Source organism: Centruroides vittatus, unplaced genomic scaffold (genome assembly GCF_030686945.1).
Source record: "Centruroides vittatus isolate TY-2023 unplaced genomic scaffold, ASM3068694v2 contig_391, whole genome shotgun sequence".
NCBI classification, from domain to species: Eukaryota; Metazoa; Arthropoda; class Arachnida; order Scorpiones; family Buthidae; genus Centruroides; species Centruroides vittatus.
This window is the reverse complement of record NW_027122207.1, coordinates 688,754-712,906: the sequence shown is the minus strand read 5'-3', so window position 1 is coordinate 712,906 and position 24,153 is coordinate 688,754. Positions and strand designations below refer to the sequence as shown.

At 31.4% G+C, this 24,153-nt stretch overlaps 1 protein-coding gene across 2 annotated transcripts; it reads right to left on the bottom strand.

The window, feature by feature from the left end:
• Positions 1 to 12,872: 12,872 nt before the first annotated feature.
• mRpL2 (mitochondrial ribosomal protein L2) lies at positions 12,873 to 24,081 on the bottom strand. 2 transcript variants are annotated; one of them, XM_067271016.1, is made up of 4 exons: positions 23,934 to 24,081; positions 23,520 to 23,839; positions 20,126 to 20,374; positions 12,873 to 13,311 (listed from the first exon to the last, which is right to left on the bottom strand). In XM_067271016.1, exons 2-4 carry the CDS (start codon positions 23,824 to 23,826, stop codon positions 12,896 to 12,898), a joined length of 972 nt encoding a protein of 323 aa, XP_067127117.1. In that variant the 5' UTR covers positions 23,827 to 23,839; positions 23,934 to 24,081; the 3' UTR covers positions 12,873 to 12,895. The 2 variants fall into 2 exon arrangements, with proteins under 2 accessions (XP_067127117.1, XP_067127116.1); XM_067271015.1 differs by having other exon boundaries at positions 23,520 to 23,835.
• Between the last annotated feature and the right edge of the window lie 72 nt (positions 24,082 to 24,153).

Below are 24,153 nucleotides of genomic sequence, written 5' to 3'. Positions count from 1 at the left end.
GTGTGCGTTATGTGTTAGAATTATTTGTGATACGCTTGAGAGCACTGAAAGCCTCTGTCTGATCTTCGTGCTTGTAGTTAAATTGTATATTTATTAATTCTCAAACTAAATGTATAGGGTACAAAAACTTCAAAGTTTCAACACAGGATTGTATCAATTCAAAGATAAGCTGCATATCAATTCAAAGATAAACTGTATAACTCATCAATATGTTGGGTTCCGTTCTCACCAATCGACCGCACCCCAATTGTAGACATGATCGAAACCGTGAATGACATGATAAGACCTTAGTGCTCACAGGACAAAAAAAAGTAAAAAAAAAAAAAAAAAAAAAATGTCAATTAAAAGTGATGTCGCTTTTAGCAATTTAGATTTAAGAGACATTTCGGATAAGAGGTTGTCTATAAATTACGTAACGCAGATATGGGTAGACGGGTAAGCAGGAAATCGTTACGATGTATTACAAAGAGTGGGGGTTTAAAAAATGTTACGTAATGAGTTTTTAAATCGACTGGTGGTTTTTGTTAAACATGTAGAGATTAAGATTTTATCCAAATGGCGAAAACTTCTCAGATTTAGCTATAACTTTTGTTGTCACCAAAACACGAGCATGAAAGAAGAAGAAAAAAAAAATGTTGCAAAGCGAACTGTACTGTTTTTGTCACTGCTTTGTACAGTATACATGTAATTAATAAAATAATGTAACGTTTATTACTCCGTGTTGTGTATTATTCCTTAACTGTTATTACAATTAAGGGGCATGGCAATTTTAGAGGTTATTGAGGAAATGCGGAAATATAATTTTGGGGATGGTATGTGGTTATTGTTACAAAGCGTTACATGGGATGGGATGGTAGTTAAAAAGTACAAAAATGGCGTTACGCAATTTATAAACGATCCCTAAATGAAATTAAAGTAATTGAACCGTACACTCTACATCATTAGAGACAAACGACATATTCGATATAATTGATCATTTACATAAAATTTTGTATGTATATGTATGTATGTATATATATGTATATATATATATATATATATATATATAATATCTAAAAGATAATGTAACATTATAAAAAAAAAGTTATACATGATCAAAGACATATCTACCATCTAGAAACAAAGTAAGATTTGTTCCTGGATCTGGGAACAATGTTTAACTCATATAACGAAATAAACAATATATAGGCTTAGTTTTATCGCTTTAATAATTGCTTAAATAAATTATAGTATATAAAAACGTAACAACATTGGAAAGTAATGATAAAATTATAAAATATAAGTATTATTTTAAAGAAATAATGAAACTACTGTTAACAATAAAAAACATTTCGTTGACGAACGATTGTCCCTATCGCCCTCCTCTAGATCCGTTCTTGCTCATTATCTATAGATTAGAAAACTTGATTATTTTATAACTTTAGCTTTTTTTAATGCTTTGTTTTAAGTCTCTTCAAACTAAATAAACTAAAATATAAAAGCTAAAAGATGCGCGTAATTTTTAAAAAAACTGTATATATTTAATATATATATTTAAAAATATTTAACGTCAGGTTTCTTTTATATAGATAAACATCTATTCATACATTATATATATTTCATTTTCTATAAATATAGTTTCTTTTTTCCATAATTCTGACAAAAAATAAAATAAGTTGGTTTGCTTAATTGTACTGATTATAAAATATTTTTGAAATCTCTGTATTAATTTTGTGCAGTTAAAATTATATAATAAAATTTGTATTTATATCAATATTTTATTAATTTTTATATTGTTTAAATAAAATCTATTCGTGCAAATAGTATTGTCTACTGCAGTGATTATAACATTTTAATATATTAATTAATACTGATAATTTTATTAATAATTTTATACTTTTCATCTGATTGTTTTATAACAACATATAGTAATTTTATATGTTTGTTAAAGAAAATTATAAGTTAATTATGCTTTCAAATTTACTTAATCAATAGAATGTATCAGATAAAAAGTTCAAGTTTAATGATCTACAGTAATCATTGCATCTTGAACTTTCTCAGGATAAGAGATTTAAGATCATTAAACTTAACTTTGTTATAATTGATGAAATTAATGATGTGATAATTTTCTTTCTTTAGTGTACAGCAGTTATGTCTTTTTAACCAAAAATGGTTCAAAAGTATTAAAAATTTCTTATTTTTATATAAGTAGCATTTTAAAAACTTTCATACGTCCAAAAATCCTCATGTAATATTCATAAATTGTATATGATATATCTTATGATATATCTTACATCTTCATAAATTACAAATTATATAAACTTTAAAATTCATAGTTTAAAAAAAAATGTATAAATCTTGTTATAATTTGCATTTTTCAATCATAAATAACAGACTAATACATTCTTTATTAAATTATAATCGAAGAAAGCACATTACTAGTTGTATAAAATTACACTTTAATCAATTTGAAATAATCGTTAATTTTAATTTAGAGAGAAAAAATAGCGAAAAAACATGATTCAAAACAATTAAAATATTTATAAAAAAGCACCATTCTTCAAAGACCTTGTTCTAATGATTTTCAAACTTCCAAGTTAGGAAACAAAGTGTGACGGGGCAACAACGTCGAGGTTCAACTGTTTGAGAAAGTACATAATTTTCTTCAGATAAATTGCAAAATTATTTTCGATTTATAAGGTATATATATATATATATATAGAAAAATAAATTACAACCTCGAATTTTTCTGCTAAAAATTGATTTATATATAAATGTATTTGGTGTAGCCGAACTTAAAAAAATATAGGCCTGTATATTCAAATATTTCAATCTTTGTTAACAAGAATAAAAAATAAAATTTATATTTTAAAATTTTCTTTTTAAATAAATATTTTTATTCTTAGAATCGCTAAACTTATTTTATTAAAAAGTTTTTTCTTCCATTCTTCAAAACAATAAATAACCTCATTCACTTCACAATTACTTTTTTATGAAATAATAATAAATCTCTTCTTCCATTAAAAATGAATGCCATTTTATTATATTTTCAACAATTTTTATAACATTCATTGAATAAAGACTACCGTGTCGAGTTGTAGACTATCTTAAGAATAAATAACATTTAATTATCTGTAATTAACTTACATACTAGGATCTAAAACATGACCTAGTCCTACATTCAGAAATATTTACAATTTTTTCTTGTTTTTTTTTCGAGAATTGTATAATGATGAATTTATCTGTATGATGAAATAATAACTGTTGTAAATCTGGATAATACATCCACAGTCCAATAACCTAACATAGGAGGGTTAGTTTTCTACCTATTGTCACTTGGTATTTCCGCCTTGGAAAAAGCGTGTTTAACATTTATATATCGTTTCCCGGAAATATAAACAATGCTTTTTTTCGGAATAATTATTAAAATTTCATACAATATCCACTTTTTAATTATTTTATATTCTTAACGGATGTATCAACTTTCATTGGCAACATTCATATTTAGATTCGATGTTATCGCTTAATGATATTTTAAAGCCACTGCGGATTGAACAATGGGAAAGATCTTCTCTTTAATTAACTTTCTGCATATTAATGATATTGCTATACGAAGCATGCACATTATTCTCTTCTATACAAGCTTGTTCTCTTCGCCTCGGGCAAACCCGCCTTTTGGTAGGCTATCAACATCTGTAACGACATAGCTTGTGTTTAACTAATAAATTTTTTTTTAGGTTAAACGACGAATAATCGTAACCAGTTTAAACTAGTTTGAAAAATACATATAATAACCCAACCCATTTTCGTATTGCACGATATGAAAATGAGATCTGACTTACAAAAATATTAACGTTTTAACGCATCAAATTTTCGATTGATTGAAATTATGTGTATTTAAATTCGTTAGATGGCTTATTCATTTAAGGAATTTAGATTGATTTTACGCTTGAATGAAATACATGTTAAAAATTTTTCAAAAGTTGTAAGAAGAATTGCTCCAAGGCAACATACAAATTATTCGTTTCTTTTTTTTCTTCTTGTTTCAAGAAACTTAAAATACTTTCTTTCCGCTATTAGAATGTTAAATAGCACATGATTACTCATAAAAAAATTTAAATTGACTGATATTTCTATATATTCCCAATAGAAGCTTACAACACTATCACATTTATTGTTAAATACGTGCACCAAAAATGCAACAGATATCAACACAAAGAGACTAGAATAGAGATGTCATTTATATCGGATCTAGTTTACTTTCCGTTGAAATCTCAATCAAAACAAGTCTTAACAGCTCAGGTTTGCATGGCAAAAGCATTAAATTAAACCATTTTAAGTGTTTTGTACCACGTGATACCTAGATTTAAGTATCGGTAAGAGTTTGATCGTTGACCCTGCATACTTGCTCAGCTGCAGGGTTCCGGTGAAAGTTTGATACCCCGAGGCATCGCGGAGTTACCACCTCTTTACAGTAGCCTCCTGGCCTGGTAGTGCGCTTGCGGGAAACGTCGCGTGACGTCATAAACAAGGTCTCGTTTTATCAAGCAGTCGGACGGATGTTTACAACATTTAGCAATGTAACAGTCGTTATAGGAGTGAGTAGGGTGCTTTAGACTTTCCCCAGAGAAGGGGAGTTATCGGTCACGCTTGAAAGTATCGAAGTTGTTTCCGTTTCTCAGACAGATGTCGATCTTCCTCGGTACGCACATGTAGCATGACGATTGCACGTTGGCTGCTATTTTTGTACGGTCTACAATGTTATAGTGTTCTGGGAAGTGTTAACAATTCGTTATTTTCCGCTGACGATAAGAGAAATGCCAAAATGGATGTGGACGGTTCGAGACAACAAAGGCAATTGCTACCGGATCAACGATCGGGTAAGGTACGAATCATAACCAATACCGAATTTCCTACTGATATAGAAACGGTGGCTTCCTGGGATGTATCCGAAGATGATGATATCGAAGACAATGGCGAATTTAAATTAACTACCGAAAAATTAGCTTACATTTTGATCGGATCGTGTTGTGTATTTAGTATTATCTGTTTGTGTGTAGTGGTGATTGTTTTAAAGTATAAGAAACGTCAAGAAAAAAAGAAAGGTTTAGAATCCGAATGTTACTTCTATCCTACAGCAAAGTGTTATCGAATCAGATCGTATTCGGATGCTCATTTTTATCAAGTGCCTATTTATTATAAAGACTCGCCATATTTGTCATCACCTCCTTATGTGTATTATAGGAAACATCCTTATTCTCATTACCAGCCTTGGAACGATAGAAAACATTTAATAAAACCGACTAAGGAAAAGACGTCTCGAATTTACGGTACGAAACGATCTAGTAAGTTTCATATTAAACCTTCTAATAATTCAACACTACACGAACAAACCCTGGATATCCGTGGAAAGAAAACTGTTAAGAGAATAACTGTGCTTCCACCAGCCAAATCCGAGCGTCCGAAAGATCAGTGGAAAGATAAATCGCAGAACGATGACGTAGGTCGTCAGCATTCACCTATGGAAAACACAGATATCTTTTGGAATTATTCGCGAAAAAGCTCAAGAAGTAAAAAAAGCTTTCGTCTAAATACATTAACCGATTCGGAGAGGCACGCATGGTTAAATTGTATATATTTATTAGACGAGCTACATAAATGTCACGCCAACACTCCTAATTCTGAAAGTGCAAATATTTCGACATTACATTAGAATTAACGTTCCAGTTCAAGAGCAAAATACTGTACAGCTTTCTATATGTTAAGACAACGAAAAAATATTTTATTCTCCGTGCTGCGAGAGTTATCGTGATATTTAAGTTGTCAAAGGCGAATAATTTTTTAAAAATGTCTACTAGTTATATTGTAAAAAGTATGTGTATTGCAATAACTTGTAAATATACTTATCTTTTAATCACTTCGATTTATCGTGTGAAAAGATATCCCACTTTCATTCTTCAGTTGGAATTTGTAAACAATAATTGAATAGAATATATTCTATTCAATACAATATGTGCCACTGTAGTCATTCCACATCTTAACCGTGTAAATGCAGATTATTTAGTTATTTAAATATTACTTTACGTGAGTATAATTATTATTATTATTATTATTTATAGCATAATAAATGTTAAAATTAGAAGAGAGTTGACTGTAAAAATATGAATTATTATACAATTATGGAGTGTAGCGATTAAATGAACATTTTATTGTTTGTCGTATTAAAATAAATAATTTTTGCCACTGGCACATTAAATCTTGCTTATTAAGTTTGCATAGGACAAAGTAGTAGTGAAAATTAATTTTTATGCAAATTTAAACGGCTGTTTCGAATTATACACGTTTAAAAAGACATCTGTACATTTTTAAGGTCGTTAACTCGATGTCATAACAACGTAATAATCTCGTATATTGTTTAACGGGCTAATAGGAATATTTAAATTATTACTGTCTTCACGACAATAATGATTTAAAATCACGAAAACGAGTACTATTATTAACTTAATGTTCTTCGTGAAAACCTTACACCAAAATATTTTAACTATTTTTAACTATTGAAATATTTTAAAAGCTATCATTTACATGAAGTTATATTGAAATGGTTTAAAAACAGTAACCACAGATATAAATAGTTACACGTGAAATTTAATAAGATTATAATTATGATATATATTCAAAAAATATACGGTTGATATTAATATTTTATAATAAAAACTATAACTTTCAATTATGCTTTCGTTATACCGTATTTAATCATTTGAATAATTTTATGTATAATAGAAAAAGGAATTAACTTTTAGTGGCTCTTCCTTATTTTTTATTTTGAACATGTACAAATTTTAAAAATAAAAATTCAGGGAAAAAACGAGATGAAGATTAACTTGGATACAAACTAGATGTAAAAGATGTTACATAATGATTTGCGAATATGCGAAGAAAATGTTCGATGAACTGAATAACAGGATAATCAACACCACTGCAAGTCTTCAACCTTTTTTCGACGGATTGCGGCTGTGCAACTTCCTATAACGCATTAATTATTTCATAAATGTAATTGATTTTAATAGTTTTTTTTTACATATAAACTAAAATATTTTAATGCTATCTGCATAATTACAATTTTTTTTAAATTTAAATCATTCATTAATTTATACAGCAACTTATGAAATACATATACTATTCGCTACTTTGATCCAAAAATAAAATAAAGAGAGCAATGAAAACTTTTAAAGAAATTATTCCCCTTATAAAAAGCTTATGATAAATTTAAGCTTGTATCATGTTTTCTTCTTACACTTTTTATTTTTATATGAATTCTTCAAACTCTTGGCAGTTCTTTAAATTATAAATAATGATCGATTATATATAGAATCTACTCGATTATTTCTGCGCAAAGTAGACTTCCTACTGTCATTTTTGGAGACGTGCGTACAATACTGATTAGTTCGTCACAATGTTTTTTAAAGTTTGATCGTATCTTTAATGGAAATACGCGTTATTTTACCAAATAATGCTTTCGGCAAATATTTTATGACGACTATTTTCATTCTAACTACAATTACGCAAGACCTACTTTTAAAACTATAAATGTGTTGAGGATAAAATGTCATAAGACACGCGATAACCGTCTGGAGTTTACAGGATACCTTTCAATCTTTAACACCGCGGCACAAATTTTAATAACTTGCTGTATATATTTACAATTGACCTTATTTTCTTCCATCTTAAAAACTTTATTTTTAGATAAATATACGAGTTTTATTATTATAAAGCAGTTCATTAACAGATTTTTATAGCCTTTGAACTTTTCATGTATCGATTTCATAAAGTTAATATTATATAAAATGACCAAGGAAAAAATGCTGTATTAATATTTATATCACGTAACCTTGAAAACAATGCATCCTATACTTAAACGTAGCCAGAATGGTATTAGTTGTGTACACGGACAATGCCATTCGTTAACGAAAATTAGTAGTTACTATGTGAAGCTGTCATTGTATAATGAATTTTATTTAGTGATCCATGTGCTGGAACAGATGACTGATGTGCTTACTCACCTGTGAGTTACTAGAAATTCTGACGCATTATTATGCTGAAAGTCATTTATTTTTTATGCTCGGAGGAGTAACGATTTTGAATGATCTAACAGGCCCTTTGTTTATCAATAATTACTTATAGTAAGAAAGAGCATTCTCACTAAATGAATCAATATTACTAAATACGGAATAACTGAAAATAGCTATTTATACGGTTTTTATATACTTTTTAAAATAAAACTTCTTGAATAAATGATTACACGAAGCAATTTGTTTTTAGGAAAATATTTATACTTCTGAACATTCCTGCTACGTAAAATGTGTCATTTAAAAAAAAAAAAAAATGTCATTTGTATAATGTCGATATTCTGTTACGTCATACTTTTTCACTAATGAAATATAATAATTTACAACTTCTTTTAGTCAAAAGACGTTGAACTGAAATAATGTTAACATTTTATATGCAGGAAAATTATTTAAAAAGCAAAAACGTCCCTGGAGATTTTCGAAAGTCCTTGAACCAAATTTATTTATTGTTTTCCTTTATTGTTATAATCTTATCTAAATATGGAAAAAAATAAAATAAAATTATACGGAACTGACATTTTATAAATTCGCTATAATTTCAACGGGAACTATTGAAATTATAAAGATTTCATAAAAGAAAAAAAATTGTAAAATTAGAAAAGTTTCATATTTCGAGTTTTAAAAGATCAGTAATTTCAGTTTTTTTTAAAAAATATATTTTTAAAGACACCTTTTAAATTGATATTAATTTAGGTCTGTGTTTAAATATAGTATTTATTTATAAACTACGATAAACTATTAGCCTATTTCAATCTGTAGCATAGTCTTTCCATGAGATTAGTTCCAAGTAGATTATAACAGATTATATAGAATACTGATTAATAAATACAGTATTCTATATGATTACATCATTTAAAGAACATAAATAAAACATTTACAGAAATGCAAATAAATAATTACAAATATTATGAATACAATTTCATGTTCATAAAAAGAATACAAATATCATTGTTAAGCATAAATTTTACATAAGTTTGCTTTATGAAAGAAACAATGAAAACAATATCGTATTGCAAGCATATAGACCTATTTACAATTATCAGATTTGTGAGAAAAATATTTAGGCGAGCAACTTTTATTCTATCTCGTTTTTCTCGTTTGATACGAAAAAATAACATACCAAATGCATTTCCAGAAGAATAAAGTTTCAGAAAATATTTTCTCTAATTAATTTTAAAAGATTAAAATCGTTTTTGAGTTTTAATAATTACATATTTCCAAAAAAGATATTTTACACTTTAATTACATTTAACTGAATCTCTTTGAAGTCCAAACTAAACGAGTTTTTTTTTTAGTATTTTCACGAATCCTGTATAATATAGCATGTTAACCTTGACATCAAAAAGTCAATCTTATGCCAAATCATAGATTTAAAAAATACAATATACTATATTAATCGAAATATAGAACTAGATGTTTGTTAAATTAAACACCAATAGAAAGTAAAATCTTTCTCCTGATAATTAATTTTCTTTTATATATACTGTACATATTTTTGGAGATGGTGAAGTCTAATTATTAAAATATGAAGTGGTAATTATGCGAAGAGGAAATCGGTAAATCGCATCGTTGCTTCGTACTTGATAGAAAAATTTCTGCTGCATTGAATATAAATAACTTAATTGCTCATTATAAATAAAGACGTTTTGAAGACGGAGTTGGAATTCGAAATTCGGAACAGTAGATCATCATCATTATTTTTTAATAAATCGTGTCGAAAAATTGTATTACATTAATCACTTTGTAATTAGATTTCTTTAATCTATTAAAAATTTCTGTAGTGTGACCGGCTGTACTTAATTAAATACTCTATTTCTAGAAATGAATTCAATCAGAATAAATAAATTTTGAACTCCATTTTTCCTTAGCTTTTACTATTGATACAAAATCAAAATCAGTAATTTAAAATATTTTCATTACTTTGTATTTTTTCTTGATAAAGTATTTTTTTAAAATAGGATTTAATATCTGAAATTAAATATACATATATGTATATGTACACACGCACGCACAAATATTGAAAAACAGTAATAATAAAAATAATTTATAATTTAAAAAAATCCAGCAGAGTTGCTTAACTTACCCGGCATTTAAAATTGCGCGTGGCGCTATCTGTTATGATATTTTATTTAAAAACATTATTATTATTATAAAACGGCAAAAAACTTAAATTTGAAGTTAGGGATGAATTTTATTTTAAAAAATTGCAAATTCTAACAAGTAAAATCTTCATTGTCCGATCCTATTCTAGATATGACACGATTCCCTCTATCACCCCATCCTCTCAACCTTTAACTACCAAAATTTAATAGCACCAATCCCCCTAATAAACAACCTCCCTGCAAAATTTCAGAAAATTTTGACAAAAAGCACGGGAGTTATTAAGCTTCAAACAGGGTGAACAAAATCGTGCCCTCCCCATACACACATACAACAGAAATTACCGCCGATTTTTTTTTTTTTTTTTTTTTTTTTTTTTTGCATTTCTCGACGTTTCAGGGTTCCGAGTCCAAACGCAAAAATCTTTGGAGGTTACTTTTTGACCAATTGCGATACTTTCCGTCTGTTATATATGTAAAATCTTTCAATTAATTCTAATAGTCTAGCATACATAATTGTATGGTATATGTTAATGTTTTAGGATGGTTTTATCTTTTTAATTTAGAAATTATATTGGTAAATATATTTAAATTTTAAAAAATATGTACAGTACAGTATATTAAAACTATACGAAAAGCATAATTATGCTGTATGTATATTTTTTTAAATATTAAATCATTTCATTGCATTGGAATTATTTTAAAGATTTTTGTAAATTATAGCTACAATACTTTTAAAGTTTATATTGTTTTGTTACATACAGATCACCATCAAAAATGATTTAATCACTGATTTGAATGTATTTACAGAAATTTAGTAATATCTTTATTAGTGATTGGACAAGTAATCGGAATCCCGCAAATCTCGTCACAATTTCCGGTTCTTCCACATTTAATTAAAAAAAAATTTTGTTTCAATTGAGGATTAAAAATTTTTTAAATGATGATATTAATAATTAAGTATTAGTTTACTGGGAGCTTTCATGTTGACAAAGCAGTGTGTATGGGACGAGATAATAGCGAGATTGGGGCCGAAGTTTTAAACGCGAAAACGTGTACTTCGGACGTTCAGCGCTGCTTTCCTGTAAGCCTAGAAGTTTGACAATGGCGTTTGGAATGTCGAGCATGATTCCACTGACTTCCCAAACGCCATTGTCAAACTTCTAGGCTTACAGGAAAGCGGTGCTGAACGTCCGAGGTACAGGTTTACGCGTTTAAAACTTCGGCTTCAACCTCGCTATTGTCAGACATGGCGGACGTTTCTTTCGTATAGTCAGAGCGATGAGATTACACTTGGTCAGAACTGTCCCCATTTTAAGGGAAATAAGGTGACATTAGGGTTGCCATTGATCGGCAATCTGTATTCTGTATTTTTTCTGTATATATACAGTATTAATTAAAAGCAAAATGTTCCGTTACCACCGCACAGAGATAACGTAAATTTGAATTTCAAAACTACATTTAAACGGTTTTTAAAAGCATTGTTTTAATTTTCAATTGATTTAATTTTATTTTTAATTTCGGTTTTGATATAAAGGCCAGTATTAATGAAACTATAATTAAAACTAAACAATTTATTTATTTAGTATTAATTTAGTTTTATATTTTTAATTATAACTTATTTAATGTTGCATTAAATAAGTAATAATTAATTAGTTGCCTGCATTTTTTGAACCCTTAATTACAATGTTTTTAATTGAAACTTTTTTTCTTTTGAGACATAACTATAGAAATTGTTTTAGTGTTGTTTCACACAAAGGATAATCATATTTAATTTTTTAGTAATTTCATTAATTTTCGTTTTTTATAAATTTGCCTGCTTTTTAAAAATTTTAATTATAAGCGAGTTAGGTCGGCAAAACAGTTTAAAATTATATAAAAATTATTTTTAATATTTAGTATATGTTTACACATAATGATACGACTTCATTATAATTATGAAACTTTGTTATGATTCATAGATGATGCTGTAATACATTACATTTTCAAATGCGAATCTCTCAATTCTAAGTAAAAGTACTTGTTCCCGCTAAGTTTACTTAGCGGGAACAAGTACTTTTACTTAGAATAGATTATAGATAAACTTACTTACTTTTAATTTTTTCTACATAGTAAGTAAAAATGCCAAAATTGGTCCAATCTGATTTTTGCATTTGACAGTGATATTTTTAGGAAAACCAGTGAAATGAAAAATTCAGAGACTTTTTGCAACTTTGGATATCAGAGCACTTTTTGTGTACCTGCAATGAAGTTTCTAAGAAAAGTGATTACAAGCTTGCTGCAGAGATCGCGTTTGTGTATTGGTAAATAAATATATTGGTTTTCTTTATTGTTTATGTATTCAGTATATTGAACAAAATGGTTATGCGGCCTGCACTTGTCATTCTTTCAGTTATCTGGCCCACTGTGAAAAAAGTTTGGTGACCCCTGGTTTAGAGCATGTTTTGTGGATGGAGAGAGAATTCTCTTCATTAGAGACTTTCATATCCGAAGTGAGATTTGAATCTGCAATCTGATAAACAATGATTCAGTATATTTCAATGAGTTAAAAATTTATTTGAAAGTTTTATTAATCATAAATCAATAGTAGTATGTAATTGATTAACTCTATTAATATATCAAATATGTAATATTTATAAGCTTAAAAGAACACAGTAGTCTAATTACAAATAATAGTAATTTATTGAGATTTTATAAAGTCAATTGGTAAGGTTCAATATTCTTTGCAGGTGGTGATGAACCAATAATTTTAAGAGGTTTGGGTGGATGTATTTTTCTTCCACAATATCCATCTTTACGATGCCACTGACCAGACCTTTGTCTTTTGCCTAACCATCGCAATTGCTGAGGACTGCCAATATGTTGCTTTCCATGGTCTGGATTAGAGACTTGACCTACAACAGCCATACATTCTTGTTTAAGTGATAATTGTTGTTTTGAAGGTAACTGAATTATCACCTGGTCATCTATTTTCCTAATTATCTGTGCAGATGATCCAGCTGATCTACAATAACCTCCACCCATTCCAGGATACTGCTCAATATTATGGACACGAGTTCCAACTGGCAAAGCCCCCAATGGATGTGAGTCTCCATCATTTGCATGTACTTTAAAAGTAATAAAAAAATTGTATTATTTGAACACCTTAAATAATAAGACTTAGAAAACAATATACAAAAATTATTATTATTATTATTTTTCATATTTTAATTTTTTAAATCTTACATTATCTTTAATTAAATTCAATAAATTTTTCAACTAAATTATTTATCACAATGTTTATAAAAAAAATTTAAAACAACTTTGAAAACAAATTATTTGTATAATATTTAATTATTGTGAAAATATAATCATAATTAAAACTAAGTATTTTTCAATAACTTCTATAAAATAAATAAGATAATAAATAGTGTAATAATTTACATATGAAATATTAGACATCCCTAACATCTCACATTAAAAAAAATATATTAATTGTTTTGTTGAAATGGAGACAAATAATCTGGTCAAATAATTACAAAAGCAAAGTTAGAATTTGGTACTTAGAGATTTTAATTTAATTCAAATATAAGAAGTTAGAATTATCAATTTACTATGTTTAGCCTACTTAATATTTATTTTTATTTTTAATAAATTTATTAAACATGAAAGTTATTCAAAGTATTTAAATAATCTATTTGTATGAACTCATAATTTACAGTGTGTATACTGTACAATGCACTCTCACTAATCAGAAGTAATTATTTTATGGAGTTGTTCAGAGTAGTGAACAGTTTAAATTAGTTACATATATAAACCAGCGACAAGTTGCTCAACTTTCCGGGTGCCATCTGTTATCATATTTTATTAAAAAACTTTTTATATTTTTGACTATTATAAAATGGCAAAAAGCTTAATTTTGAGGGTATGGATGAGTTTTATAAAAAAATTGTAAATGCTAATAACGAGTAAAATCATCATTAAGTCTGACTCTACCTGAGATACACATAAACTGTATTCTCTCTCCACCCCTTGATCTTTAACTACCAAAATTTAATAGCATCAATCCTTCTAATAAACAAACCTACCTGAAGTCTGTAAGCTAAACTCATTTAAAAGTAGGTAAAGTTTATCAAGTTCTCTCAATATTTCTAGCAAGTAAAGAGGTGGCACCCATGGACCAAATAGGAAGGCAATAGTCCATGAGGGATTGAAAATTGGCAAAAAATATAGACCTTAGAAGAGAATTTAAATTTAAAAAAAAATGAGTTAAAACTAGTTTCAGTTACAGAGTGCTGTCTTCATTTTGCTATTTAAACATTAATGTCAACTCATTCGAAAGTCTCCATTAATTAGTTAATAGTGTGACGGGCGAAAGGACGAAGGTGTTCAATCAAAACTTCAAATTTTTTTACCAAGCCTTTCTTGTTAGCCACAGATGCTTCTAATGGGGCCATAGGGGCAGTATTATCACAAGAGGATGAAAGAAGAGAAATGCCGATTGCTTACGCCAGTTGGATATTGCGGAAAGCCAAGAAAAATTATAGTACAACCGAGAAAGAATGCCTTGCGGTTGTCTGGGCTACCAAATATTTCAAGCCCTATTTATACGGAAGAAAGTTCGTTATTCTTACAGATCACCGCCCATTAAGATGGCTCATGAGTAACAAAGACTCTAGTACGAATTCTCGAATAGCCCGCTGGATTATATTCTTGCAAGAATTTGATTTCGAAGTAAAACATAAAGCTGGCGAGTGCCATAGAAATGCCGATGCGTTAAGCCGAATTCCTATCAGGCAAATTCTAGAGACCGAAGAACTCGACCCTATCTATTCGAAGGCCCAGATCCGAGATTTACAAAGACACAACAAAAAATGGGGTCCTATAATTCAACAACTCGAAGACGAACCCACTCCAGATCCATCTCTCACTGAGCAATTTTTCTTAGACGAGGAAGGAGCACTTTATCATTTACAACCTATCAATCGAGGAGACTTTTTTGAACAATTGGTTATTCCATCCGTCCTAATTCCATATATCTTACATACTTACCATGACACTCCTGTCGGAGGACATTTGGGAGCCCACAAAATGCAACAAAAGCTTCGAACCTTATTTTATTGGCCAACCATGAACAAAGATATCCGGACTCATTGCCAAGAATGTCAACAATGCGCTATACACAAAAGAAAAGACAAACGAGCGGAAGCGGAATTACAGCTGTTCGCTCCCTTAACTCACCTATTTGAACGGACGGCCATGGACATTATAGGCCCATTGCCTATTACAACTAACGGAAACAAATATATCTTGGTCTTTGTCGACCATTTTAGCCGATATGCAGAGGCAATACCTTTACCCGACATTCATAGCAAAACTATCGCCAAAGCCTTCGTTATTAACATCGTCTTACGTCATTCAACGCCCGTCCAACTTCTTACCGATTGAGCTCCCAATTTAATTTCAAAGATGTTTAAAGAAGGGTGCGAATTGCTTCATATCAAAAGACTGCTAACCACAGCTTATCACTCCGCTTGTAATGGAATAGTCGAAAGATTTAATAAAACACTTGTGGACATTATTTCCCACTACGTAGCCAAGGACCAACGAGATTGGGATGAGTGGATTCCTTACGCCTTATTTGCATATAACACTACCGTCCACGCCTCTACAAACGATAGTCCATTTTTCCTGCTGTACGGACGAGACCCACTATACCCCTTTGACCTTGTCACTCGTCCGACTCGGACTAAATATGATGTCAAAGATAACTTTGCATCAGAGCTCCATCTTCGAATGGCTAACGCCCATCAATTAGCACAAGAACATGCCGAAGCCGCAGCCAGAGAACGTCAAAAGATACATCGCCGGACCCATAAAATCCCGACCTATCAGCTAGGTGACCAAGTATTCCTCAACGAAGTAATCTTCGCTCAAGGGTTAAAAAGAAAGTTAGCACCCAGATGGTCAGGCCCATTTCGCATCATATCCAAATTAAGTCCCGTCACCTTTCTCATTGAAAACATACAAACAAAAAAACAAATCCAAGTACATGCCAATCGACTAAAACACTGCACGGCTAGGCAAGAGTTCGAAAGATCCCAGGAGTTAACCCAGTCTCCTAGCCCAACGGTAACACAACCTACAACCATACAACCCTCCATGATCCATGTAGATCCTTGGGACGAGTTCATCTTCGCCGAAATTCAACCCCAATCAGAAACGAGAACAGAATTAGAGGACGAATCCGAAAGTGAAGAGAGAATTATAGAACCTACCACCAAAGAAGAGCCAGAAGAAACGACTCCAGCCCATTCCTATGCATTACACAGTCAAGGACTGGTGGAAGACCGTCCCTGGATGCTCCCAACTCCTAGAAGAAGTCGCATCCCCAAGCGAAAGGCTAGCCCGCCAAAGGGAGGAAATAACACTCAACCGAAGATAACAAAAAGAGAAAGCTAAAAAGAAAAGAAAACACACGCCACACCCAACATCCTCAATCAATGTGAGCTGAACCTAATTCAAATGCGCCTAACCCAGAAAAAGGCACCTCTCAATATGAACGCATTAAAATAATTCCTTTCTTCCTCCGTAGCTACGTAAAGTGCCATTTCTTCGATCATCGACGATCGTCCATTAAAATAACTTTTAATGAATAACGCTTTATTCCAAAATTTTTGTTAACCTGATACAGAAGCGTTGAATACTCTCATCCAGGTTGCAAAAGGACAACCAACCCACCCACAACCTCCAATAACACTGATATTATCCATTAACTACCGTTGCTTAGCTACTGTTGCGCAACTTGAACAATCCTTCCAAAAAGGAAAAGTAAATTTTACGATTACATCGGGATAATCGTAATATAAATAATCTTATATACGCAGAACAGTTGCGTCATTGTGCTTTAATTTTATGAGAGAGAGAGTACACTATTCTTGTTTAAACCCTCGCTGTAGAGGAATTTTAACATACTGCGGGTAACAGGATATTGTCGGAACTAATTAATTGTAACGATAACTGTAGTAATGACGGAAATAATTAATATAATTAATACAATAAATAAAAATTCCCGAGAGAGAGAAAAAAACTTTTTGTAAGTAATTAAAATCGATCTTGCTCACTCAGAACAAGTACGATTTTGGAAAGGCCGGGCGATGTGACGGGCGAAAGGACGAAGGTGTTCAATCAAAACTTCGAATTTTTTTTTCTCCACCATTTTTATCACAAGATCAGTTGGAAACCCATAAAAACTTATTTCCCACGAACTTGCTTCCTCGTTGAGGATGACCCATCCTTGGGACGTATGCCACCAGGAACTTTTAGAAGAAATTTCGTATTGGACGCCCGACCCTCATGGAAAAAACCCAAGTGAAAAAATAAAACGAACGAACGATGACGAACCCGTCAGTCATCGTTTAGTTATTGGGACAATAATCCGGACTCTTCCCGCCATCTTCCAAACCAAGACCCTTGTGGATTTATACCAAGACCATAGTGCGGATTACCTTGTGAACTGTTCCTTCGAATCGTGATTCTCTGTGGATCGTATCATTGGAAGGATACCCGACGCCGGCTCCAAGACTCTCTAAGGTATTTATCAACTCGCGAATCGTTTGTAACCTCTCTCTCCGCGTATCTAGAAATACATCCGTATTAGCGATGTGTCTTATTGCACTTTTGTTATACTCCCTTATTAAAATTAGCCTTGTTACTTAGCCGGTGTCTTGAGTGACTCACTTCCTCGGTTCTCCTACCTCCACCTCTACCGCGAACGAACCTGCTCGCGCGACGAAAAACCCTCTGCGTCGCGATTTCCGAGTCTCGACCGACTTGGTGGTGTCACATCCTGACGAGGGGTCAAAGAGACCCGGCCCTCCGGTCATAATAGTAAATTCAAGCCAAACAATCTGCCAAATTATTGGGCTATTGTATGACAAAGTTAATGAATAAAAACTAATTAATTTGTATAGAGGTAGTTGGTTATGCTGCCAACTCATGTTAATTTTAATAATTATAATAAATTAATTTTTACTTTCCCAGCTATTATATATAACAGATGGAAAGTATGATTAAAAAAAATGACCGCACAAGTTTTTTTTATTTTTGTATTCAAGAAACCTGTTAAGCTGAATTATGTAGATTCTTTTCTTTGAAAGTCATATGATCCACTTTCAACAATTTATTTTAGATATACAATGATATTCAGTTGAATTAAAGTTTCACTGATAATGCTCGGCAAAAAAAAAAAAAAAAAAAGGAAAATACTGAAGAAATTATAGGCTGACTAAAGTTATATTGAATCAGATTTAAGAGATGCACCATGTAAAATGTTTTATAATATATCAATGAAAACAATGCAGAACTTAGAATTCTAGATTTTTCTCCAAAATGAGAAAGGTAAAGAAATTTTGATAGAATAATATTATTGCCATTATATAAAAATTGTGTGCATATTACATCAGTTAAACATAACAGCTTTAAGAGTTTATTGCCTTATGTATCCCATGTTTACTATGAATATTTCAAAAAATGTTATCAGAAACAAAACAAAAAGAATAAAATATGAGTATAAGTTATTAAAATTATCTATCCTAAAATGATATTTTATTATTATATTAGTTCTTTTCTGAAACTTTCCATAATAAAATTCTCAAAAATAATTATTGTATTTTTATTACTATTTTATATTTTAAAAATGCATCTTAGAATAGTTACTTTTTAATTGAAATCCAAACACAAAATTTTTGTTTTTATGTTATGTTTTTGATAATTCATTTTAGAAAATGGGATAACTCCATTTGTAGTCAACAAAACCATTATTTTAATTGTGTCATAAAAAAAATACTTACATAATAAAATTGCATATGTCTAATATCTTAAAAATATACAGTAAAATAAGCATATTAACATTTAACAATGTTTTAAGTTGGGTGAAATAAAAAAAATCTAAAATATTTCAAAACAAGAAAAATTAGATTTGCAGACTTTCAAAAACAAAAACACCTCCTGTAAAGGAAAGGAAGTAGAAAGGACTACAGATAAATACATATATTTAAAAATTTTTAATTCTATTTAGTATACATATTTATGTTAAAATGTACAGCATACATTAAATTTTTAAATCAATCATGTTTTAAAAAAATAACCTACGATTTCTTTTTTAAGTTGAAACATTTAGCACAAAAACAAATAAAATTGGCTCAAATTAAGTAGAGTTCAAATTAATGCAGATTTGAATTAGCAAGGGTGCATTGTATTGAATATGGAAACTATTTTACAGTATATACAGTATATATAAAATCTTAATATAATTTCATCATCACATTTGAGTTGGTATTGGTATATGCTTAAGAAATAAAATCAGATTTAAATATATACAGGGTGTTTCAAAACTCATGGGCAAAAATTTAAGGGGTGATAGAAAACATCTAAATAAGCAACTTTCACCATACAATGCATGGGCAGAGAGCAAGCAGTGAACCGCTAGGAGGTATCCGTTACTGTCACATGAAAGAACGAAACACAAAACAGATATGCATATCTGCCTTTTCTTGATTACTGTATGTCGCCATGCTTTCTGAAATCCACAGTAGAAATGACAATGTGTAAGAAAACTCACACTTTATGCTTTCCATTACAGTGCCGTCTAGCGGTTCACCGCTTGCTCTGCGCCCATGCACTGTATGGAAAAAATTGCTTGTTTAGATGTTTCCTATTACCCCTTAAATTTTTGCCCATGAGTTTCGAAACACCCTGTATTTTTCTATATATCTTATTACAAAAGACTTCAAGATTTAATGTTCACAAATAAATTTTTAATTAAAGAGAATAAATAAATAAATGCATTCTTAATGCATTTCCCAATACAACTGTAATATGTTTATAAATCTACAAAGATATTACCATAAAAATTAATATTTTATCATGTTTAATACATACCAGGAATACGTGGTATATAGCTAGAAGACCTTATTATATCACCCACTTTCATAGTTGCATGAGCAAGTATCCATCTCATTTTATCACCTGAACCCACTAATGCAATATTTGATGTCCTGCAGTAATCTTCTCTTATTAAAAGTACTTTTTCTTCTAATGGAGGACCTTCTTTAGGTCCTGATCGATCATAAATTACCCATCGGAATTCTAATTTGCGACCACCACCTATTGTTTTTACAACAACACGCCCTAAAATAAAAAATTATAATAAAATTAATTATATAACCAATTTACAATATTTATATCTTAAAGAGATTATTTCAATATTAAGGTAAATTTTTATCAATATTTTCATAAACTCTTCATTTCCTCTTTGGCTTTAGTCCTGCTTAACAGCAGGATCAGCACATTGGGATTTTATTTTGAATCTCCATTTGTCTCGATCATGGACCTAGTCTGGGTGTAGGCCCACGGCCAGCTGGTCATGGTGTAGTGTGTCCAGCCAACGCTGCCTCAGGCGAGACCCAGGTACCTCCAAATGTAGGCCCATGTGGATGATGGAATCGGCGTCAGCACGGAGCACACGGCCATAGAGGCACAGGCAACACTCGCACACTTTCTCACTGATCTCAGCAACTGGGCTGTGATGTCAACATTGGGTACTCGATTGAGTTTGGTAAGGCCACTCATCCAATGCAACAACCTAGTCTCCATAGCAGCAAGTAGTGGTTGATGACCTTCGTAGTTGGCCTGCACCCAGCACAACAGGCTGGATGACAGTTCAATAAATCTTTGACTTGATTTGGTCCTTGATGCGTCGGTTGCACAGCACACTTGTTTTTGAGCACCACTTCAGTGGGCGTGCGACCGCCTCATGGTATAAGTCACTGTAGGTGGGGATCACAGACCCAAAATCAGCTCGGGGAAGGCCGACATCATCAACAATGATTGTACCTTGCTCAGTTGTGTCTGTTGTTAAGTACTCTGTCTTTCTAAGGTTCAGTCAGAGGCCATGTTGTGCAAGGTGATTACACCACATCTGGATGAGCTGCTGCAGTGGAGGCAAGGAGCACACCGTCAGCATACAGTAACGTATACGGTACATGTTGCTGAATGTCGCATGTGATGGAATCCATGACAACAACGAAGAGAAACGGGGAGCGAGTGGAGCCCTGGTGAACACCGACAGAGACACGAAATGGTTTTGAGGTCCCAGCAATGCCATGGACATGGCTCGTTGAATTGCAGTAGAGCAATTGCACCCAACTGATAAGTTCCTCAGGAACATGATGTTGGTGAAGAACAGCCCAGATAAGCTCATGTGGCACACACGAGCTTATCTGGGCTGCTCAAAAGTGCACCTCTTAAAAATAGACAGTTTACTCTTTTTAGCTATTGTTTTATTTGGTCATCTTGTTGCAGATAGAGAACACTGTAACTAGATATCACCTAACTTAATGACAAGCAATTGTGATTATGCTATCTGAACATATCTTTTTATTTATAGTGTTCTTAGTCTATTTGTTAAATTAATTTACTAGATTAGGAATTAAACCTGAAAATCCCATGAGCAGTGTTTTACATTTTTTCAACCATTCCAACTATCTCAAATCATTGACATTTGTTGATGATTAGATTAAGTAATTAAAAGATAAATACCTTCTAAAACCGATAACCGGCGTGAAATATTTTCCAAAATGGCGAACGTTTTCGCTGCCCCTCCTGGGCTCTTCCTCAGGCCAATTCTTTTTTCTGGAACTGGATTCGATAATCGAACAGCGTAAATAAATGGAATGTGTTCGTATTTAAACGATCGAGTATATGCGGGGTCCTTTCTGTGTTTTACCCCGGTGACATACACCCCGGTGACATACAACCCACACTTTAAAACAATATACAACACAATTGCGAAGAAAAAGGGAATTAAAATCGCTTATCGGAGAAACCCTTCCATATACAGCCTATTGAGAAATGGAAAAGACGCACATAACCCGTATAAACTTCCGGGAGTATATAGTATCCCGTTACAGAACGACAGATGGCAGAAACAATTACTGTACATAGGGTCCACTAAACGCCCACTATGCACTAGAATAAAGGAGCATAAATCCAACATTACCCGCTATAAATACACAACAGCATTGTCCACGTATGCAGCAAACCCAGATATAACACCGATTTTTAATGAGGCAAAAGTGATTCGCACCACCCAACATCAAGAACATCTGAGAACTTTGGAAGAGATAGAAAATTATAAGGCCGATCGCACAACAACATGCATCAATTTCAAAGAAGAAATGAATCTCTCCACTGCTTGGCAATTTTTATTGGAAGAAAGGTCGTAAATCAGTAAACGTCACACGTAATTATCATAAGATGTGCGCATCGTTTTCCCAACGGAATAAAAGAAATTTAAATATTTAGAACGGCATGCGGTTGCCGCACGTACTCGATCGTTTAAATACGGAACACGTTCCATTTATTTACGCTGTTCGATTATCGAATCCAGTTCCAGAAAAAAGAATTGGCCTGAGGAAGAGCCCAGGAGGGGCAGCGAAAACGTTCGCCATTTTGGAAAATATTTCACGCCGGTTATCGGTTTTAGAAGGTATTTATCTTTTGTTTATACAACCCGGTGTGGGAGAAGCATTAGTTTATTAAGTAATTATATTGTAAGTTCAAGTGGTTAGGTTATTATAGCTCTGAAAGTTAGGTTAGCTTGTAATATAACTATAAATTGGCAACTTTTTGAATTATTAATTAGTTACAATCAAATTACATTAAAAGACATAAACAACACTTTTCTAACAATCCAGCAAATGTTTAATTCGTTAAAAACATTTTTAACGAATTAAACATTTGCTGGATTGTTAAAAAACGTGTTGTTTATGTTTTTTAATGTTTGTTTAACTCCAGTAGGCATATATTATTTAATCAAACTACAATGTGCAAGTTTTCTTGTCAAGTAGCTAAGTAAGCAAACCAATAGCTGCGTTCAGCAGACTCAACAGTCGTAATTGAACAAATCAGTAGCTGTTACATAGCAACCTGGATCTGCCAAATGACGAGTGATGTCGCATCAGAACAAAAAACCTCATTGGTCAGTTTCTGGTAGAATGAAAGACGCTGCAAATTGACATCAAAACACCAAACATGTTCTGAAAGAGTGCTCTACTATAGAGGGCATTCAGCAGAAAAATACTCAACAGCTCCAGAACTGTTGAGTCTGCTTTAAACAGCCAATGACATAGATTGTTTCATATGAAACAAATTACATCATATGCTTGCTTACTTAGTTGCTTGACAAGAAAATGTGCTCAATATTAGAGATGAAAACATTATAAACATAATAAAATTTTTAATGTAATATTTTTTAAAAATAACTTAATAATACCTGTCTCTGGATCTCTTCCACCAAGTTTTTGAACTGGTAATGGTTTAATTGTATATTTTCCATCCTCTGGAAGTATAGGGCGCCATCCATACTTACTTGGCATGGGTGGTATTTTACCCGGTGGAGTCGGTCTACCGCCTCCTCTAATTCTGCCTCCAATGTATATTTGTTTATGACGAACAGTAGTTATCCTGACATCGTTCAAACAAGGTTGAAGATTCAACTGAAAATCGTAGAGGACTCCCAATGATTTTTTCACCAATCCAAAATATGACGGACAAAGTAACTTTGTAGTCAATAGTGCCATTATACTCGGCTATCTGAAATAATAAAATTTTATGGATGGACTTTTACCATTTTATATTTCAAACAGATAAGGATTACTTAAAATAATTATTATTTAAAATTTCTTACCGAATTTATTTAGTACATATTTCTTCTAGAATTAAAATATTTGTCTTTGCTTCTTTTTATTACACTTTAATGTAAAGGTTGTTCTTGTATGAAATATTAAATCTGTTTTCAAAAATTTTAACTAAACGTTAAAGTGCTGGATTGTATATTTAGCCTCGTAGTTGCACGTTGTCAAAACTCCCTCTACAGAAAAATTAACACCATTATCTCCGTAATAACA

Excerpts from the sequence above, each read along its gene's own strand:
- mRpL2 (XM_067271016.1), bottom strand. The coding sequence starts at position 23,826 with ATGGCACTATTGACTACAAAGTTACTTTGTCCGTCATATTTTGGATTG. Across the intron at positions 20,375-23,519 it reads TGGAAGAGATCCAGAGACAG|GGCGTGTTGTTGTAAAAACA; the intron begins GTATTATTAAGT and ends TTTTTATTTTAG. Across the intron at positions 13,312-20,125 it reads CTATATACCACGTATTCCTG|TACATGCAAATGATGGAGAC; the intron begins GTATGTATTAAA and ends TTACTTTTAAAG.